The following is a 6,000-nucleotide window of genomic DNA, read 5'->3' on the forward strand; positions in this document are numbered from 1 at the left end:
TATAATTGGTACATGTGTCTTTGTCTCAACTTTTCTTTAAAAGCAATTGAAGAGGAGATCATATTGGACCTCTCCAAGGTCAGCTGTGAAATGTCACTGCTTTTCTTGGACCAAATTCTGATTTCCAGAGATGTTTGTAATTTTACAGTCAGTCAGCTGTGAGAGTTCACTGCTTAGCTTTTGTTTTGATTTTCTTTTTGAATTCTACAGCTGTTCTCTGACCTCTCACGTGGTGTTTTCTGAAGCCAAGTCTCCTTCTGTCTCCTTCCTCCCATTAAAGTGTCATTGTTATGATTTTTTTTTAGTTCCAAAACAAAGCAAAATCTAATAAAAATAGTGGTTACTTTTGGGAAAACTTCTGGAATACTAGATTCATTTCTGGTCTCCCTGCAATAGGAAAGATGTTGTTAAACTTGAAAAGATTCAGAAAAGATTTACAAGGATGTTGCCAGGGTTAGAGTGTTTGAGTTGTAAGGAGAGGCTGAATAGGCTTGGGTCTATTTTCTCTGGAGCAACAGAGGCTGAGGGATGACCTTATAGAAGTTTATAAAATCATGAGAGGCATGGATAGAGTGAATAGCCAAAGTCTTTTATCAGGGTCAAGATTTCCAAAGCTAGAGGGCATAGGTTTAAGATGAGAGGGGAAAGATTTAAAGTGGACCGAAGAGGAAATGTTTTCCTGCAGAGGCTGAAGCATGTATGGAATGAGCTGCTAGAGGAAGTGGTGGAGGTGGGTACTATTATAATATTTAAAAAGCATTTAGATAGGTGCATGAATAGGAGGGAGAATAGAGGGATATGGGCCAAGTGCTGGCAAATGAGATTAGATCAGTTTAGGATACCTGGTCAGCATGGACAAGTTGGACAAGAATTGAGGACAAAGTGTAGTGTATCAGAGTTCACAGGTTATATCGAAGTGAATGGTAAAGCAAATGTGCAGAGGACACTGAAAGTTTACAGAGAGATACAGATAGGTTAAGTGACTGGGCAAGGGTCTGACAGATAGAGTACAATATTGGTAAATGTGAGGTCATCCAGTTTGGTAGGAATAACACCAAAATGGACTATTATTTAAATGGTGAAAAACTGTAGCATGCTGCTGTGTAGAGTGACCTGGGTGTCCTTGTGCGTGAATCATAACAAATTGGTTTGCACGTGCAGCAGGTAATTAAGAAGGCAAATGGAATATTGTCCTTCATTGCAAGAGGAATGGAGTTTAAAAATTAGGAGGTTATGTTGCAGCTGTGTAGGGTGCTTTTAAGGCCACATCTGGAGTACTCTGTAAATTTTTGGTCACCCTAAGAAAGGATGTACTGGCACTGGAAGGGGTGCAGAGGAGGATCACAAGGTTGATTCCAGAGTTGAGAGTGTTGGCTTATGAGAAGAGATTGAGTGAACTCGGACAATTTTCATTTGAATTCAGAAGAATGAGGGGGGATCTTATAGAAGCATATAAAATCATGAAGAGAATAGATAAGCTAGAAGCAGGGAGGTTGTTTCTATTGACAGGTGAAGCTACAACCAGGGTGGGGTTGGGGGGGGTTGCATAGCCTCAGACTAAGAGGGAGCAGATTTAGGAGTTGAGGAGAAATGTCTTCACTCAAAGGGTTGTGAATCTGTGGAATTCCCTGCACAGTGAAGCATTTGAGGCTACCTTGTTGAATGTTTTTAAGGAAGGATAGATTTTTAACAATAAAAGAATTAAGAATTGTAGTGAACAGGCAGATAAGTGTAGCTGAGTCCACGAAAAGATCAGTCATGATCTTATAGAATGGCAGAGCAGGCTCGATGGGTCGGATGTCCTACTCCTGCTCATATTTCTTATATTCTTATGTTCTAATATCTGTTTCCATGCTGTATAACTCCTATGACCATACTTCATTTGCAATCAAGACATGTTAGTTTTCACTGGTCCATGAATGATAATTTTTAGAGATTTCTTTTCCTGCTGTCAGTGGAGATAAAATAGGATTCCAGTCTTTACTGTGAAATTTTATGAAAGACAGAATTCTTGGAAAATGAAAACATTTTTTTAAAGCCTGGTTCCAATACACAGTTAACAGTTGAAAAGTCTTATACTGTAAGGCTGTTTACAAGCTTACTATTCACAAAATTTTAAGTTCTCATACTGCCTAATTCTGCATTGAATTTGACACATTGATTGCTAAATTATTTGTTTATTTTCCTTTATGGAAGTACAGACTTTGTTTTTGTTAAATTATGTGATTATCATTCAACTGAGTAACTACTGATTATGCTAATTTCTTAAAACTAATCCTCAAAACTCAAAGTTTTGTTGCTAGTAAGTGTTTAATCAAGGTGTTTTTTGCAAAAATTTCATATAGGTAGTGTAAGCACCCGAAACAGTAGTAGCCGAAAAGGAAGCGGGTCACTCAGTGTTCAACCGAAGAATAAAAAAGAGCTTTTATTGGAAAAAGTAAGGGAACAAATGATCAAGGCAAAAACCATTGCCATTGCAAAGTAAGTGATATAATTCTGATTTTGAAAATGTTTATCCATGCAGGATATCAAGATAGTTATAAAAAATTCTGTCATTTTATTAAATATGCGACACATTTACTGGAAGAACAGTGCTGTTTTGTGTTTAAATCCAGGTCAAGGAATTGGTTAAAATTTTCCTCCTATCATAATTATTGAGTTTGAACTACAAGTAGTCAAACAGTCTCGGTTCTAGTTCCTAATGATTATTGTAGAAAATAGATCCAATTCAGTTCAATACTAATTGCTGCAAGTTTGCCAATTGACTTGGATAAGCATTATTTATGGATCATCTTCCAGGAAGGAATAATACATGAGTAGACTAAAGAATTCTGCTCTGATCACAGGATCAATGTCATTTCTTGAACAAGTTGAGGAATTCTTTGCGATCATGCAATATTAATGTTCAATATAACAAGGAAATGTTATTCGCATTCAAGCACTGTTTCCCTCAAATAGACAGATGAAAACTCATTATTAAAGAAAAGAACTGTCTCTGGCAGCTTTGCTAGTACTGCAAAGCAGAATTTCCATGTAATGTTTTAAAATTTACGAGCCCTCCTGGTATTTTTAAAAATTCAGCATGGAGGTAAAGATCAGCTTTGACTTTTGTTCTTTTTTTCTTGAATAATAGAGGAAAGCAATAAACCCAAAGAACTTATATTTCTTCTCAGTAGAGGTGCATTTGCAGGATTCCCAAAGTAGCTCAGTAAAATCTTCAAACTGCTGGTGAAACATTGTGGAATGGTGACAAGGAGTATCTGCCTTTCTTCACCAGTTAAAAGTGCAATTATATTGTGAACAGGTGGATACAAGTTGCAACCAGTGTTATGACTTTCTTAGCTTATTCTGCAGTTGTGCTAAACGGATTGTGAAATTTGTGGGTTAAATATATGAATAAAACATATTAAATAAGATTAGATATCATGGATTTCAATATTTACCAGGTGATTTTGGGCCAGAAACCAATGACATTACAGGCAGAGTAAATTGTAAGAGATGGCTGGTCACCAATTTTGATCCCCAATTCTATAATCAGCTGAAAGCAAGACACATAGGAACAGCACCCACATTTGCAAAATCTTTCATGGAGGGTTTATAATTGTTAAAGAGGTAATCAAACCCAATTTATTGGCCCTGCCACATTTGACACAAAATAAACAACAGAGATGAAGATGGCGGCGACCCAGCAAGTCTGAGTCTATAGTGCTCCTCCCAAGACTTGGGTAAAGTGGGCCACCCACCCCCACCACACTCACCAAATCATTTAAAATAGCTGTTTAATTTAATTAGTTGTTTAGTAAAAATGACTAAAGGGAAGGGAGCCCGCAGCTCTCAGCAAGCAGGAACCTCTCCCCCACCCTCTCCTGCTGCAGCAGAGGCGTCCGCAGCCGCCCCAGGGGACTTACCTACAGTGGCGAGCCTCGTGGAAATCATCTCCAAACTGGATGAGAAGATCGACGCTTTCATTGAAGAATCCCGAAGTCGATGGGACTCACTCTTGGCCGCGCTGCAAAAGCACGACCGAGACATTAAAGAAATCTAGCGCCGTGTCGGAGGGGCGGAGCTAAAGGCCGCGACCTCCGAAACTACAGCGCAATCGGCCGTGGATCGGGTCCGGACTCTCGAACAGCGAGTCCGGACCTTAGAGAATCATATTGATGACCTCGATAATCGAGGTCGTCAAAAAAATATTCGTTTGCTGGCCCTTCCCGAACGGGAAGAGGAAGGCCAGCTTACAGCGTTTCTCGAGCAGTGGCTGCCACAGCTTTTAAATCTGGAAGCTGAATCAGGCCAGGTGAGGGTAGAATGGGCCTACCGGGTCGCAATACGCGGGCCTAGCTCGAACCAGCGTCCCTGCCCAGTCCTGTTCCAGCTGCAAAGCTATAGGGAGAGGCAGATACTCCTAGGAGCTTCTAGAAATCTTGGAAAAGATTCCCAAGCCATGATCTATAAAGGATCTAAGATCATGTTATTCCGGGACTTTTCCCCAGCTCTGGTCTGAAAGAGAAAGATATTCGATGAGGCGAAGAAGTGTTTAAGGAACTTAAATGTTCAATACTCCTTACGCTACCCAGCGACGCTACGCTTTAACCATGAAGGATCCGTGTATAACTTCGGATCGCCGGAAAAGGCTAAGGAATTTTTGGACTGTCTGAGATAAATTGTAAGAGATAATGGATGTTGGTTTGCCTTTCCCCCACTCCGGTTTATATCCCCCCCCGCCTTTTTCTTTTTTCTTACCTTACTGTTTAATATTATCTTGGGGGGTGGGGAGAGGGATTTATTTATTTGTTCTCTATTTAATGATTTTCTCCCCCCCTTGGGGTTTTTTTATTATTTTATGTATGTATGTGTATATATGTATGTGTATGTATATATATATATATATATATAAGCCGGGGGATTTAGTTAACGTTGGTGGGGGAGGTGGTTACCTTATTCTATTTTACCTCTGTCTCTAGGAGCGTGGTTGTTTTCCCTTGTTATTTTGTATTATTATATTTAATTATTATTTATTGAGGTTGTAATTTTATAGTTATACATGTTTATACGGTATTAACATTACCAAATATATCCAGGTGTTGGTGTGGGTGGGGGGGGTCTGGAGGGTGCTCACTGTTAACTCTAGCTTTATATTATATCTGAATTCTCCTCATCCTATTGAGGAGCACCTGGGTCAAGGGTGGGGCATTGGTTGGGAGAGGATACGATGGACCTTTCGAAAGGAAGTGACACCCCCTGGGAACAAAGGGGAAATTCTCCATTTAAATACGTTTTTTTTTATTATTTAGAAATAGTTTTTTATTATTCTGTTGTGAGTGTATTAGAGAGCCTTTATTTTTGTGAATTTTATATGCTCTATGCTCGGGATGTTCTGGATAGGATTTCCCCTCCCGAGGGGTCTCGGATTTGCCCAGATGATTATGGTTAAGTGGTGCACCCGGAATGTCAAGGGGAGTAATTCGCCAGTCAAAAGGAAGAAAATATTATCAAATCTTAAGAAAGAAAGAAATCTCAACAGGGTGGATTTGATCAGGCCTTTTTTCTTCCTTTAGCTCGAAAAGTAGGGGAGTTGTTATTCTTGTTCGGAAGAATTTCCCTTTCAAAATCCTAAATCAGATAAAAGATGAATCGGGACGATATATTCTGATTAAAGCCCTTATATATGGAGAGGAATATGGAATTTTAAATTTGTACTGCCCCCCCCCCGGCACACCCCTTTAAATTTATAACGGAAGCCTTCTCAAAATTGATGGCTTTTGGTGCCCGTCATATAATTATAGGGGGAGACTTTAATTGTATTATGGATCCGGAAATAGACAGGATTCCCAAGAGTACTGCAGGAGTATCTCCCAGATCTAGACAATTGATGGATCTGAACAAAGAATTAGGATTAGTAGATGTATGGAGATGTCTTCATCCACAGGGCAGAGATTTTTCTTTCTACTCCAATCCACATAAATGTCATACCAGAATTGATATATTTTTTGCCCCCTC

The 6,000-nt window shown here is 39.4% G+C and overlaps 1 protein-coding gene across 1 annotated transcript in view; it reads left to right on the forward strand.

The window, feature by feature from the left end:
* LOC122548766 (piezo-type mechanosensitive ion channel component 2) overlaps nt 1–6,000 on the forward strand; it is a 746,345-nt gene that overhangs the window by 689,045 nt on the left and 51,300 nt on the right. Inside the window, exon 45 of the mRNA XM_043687533.1 lies at nt 2,346–2,481. Coding sequence (XP_043543468.1) covers nt 2,346–2,481 — 136 coding nt within the window. The remainder of the gene's footprint in view (nt 1–2,345; nt 2,482–6,000) is intronic.

Source organism: Chiloscyllium plagiosum, chromosome 4 (genome assembly GCF_004010195.1).
Source record: "Chiloscyllium plagiosum isolate BGI_BamShark_2017 chromosome 4, ASM401019v2, whole genome shotgun sequence".
NCBI lineage: Eukaryota > Metazoa > Chordata > Chondrichthyes > Orectolobiformes > Hemiscylliidae > Chiloscyllium > Chiloscyllium plagiosum.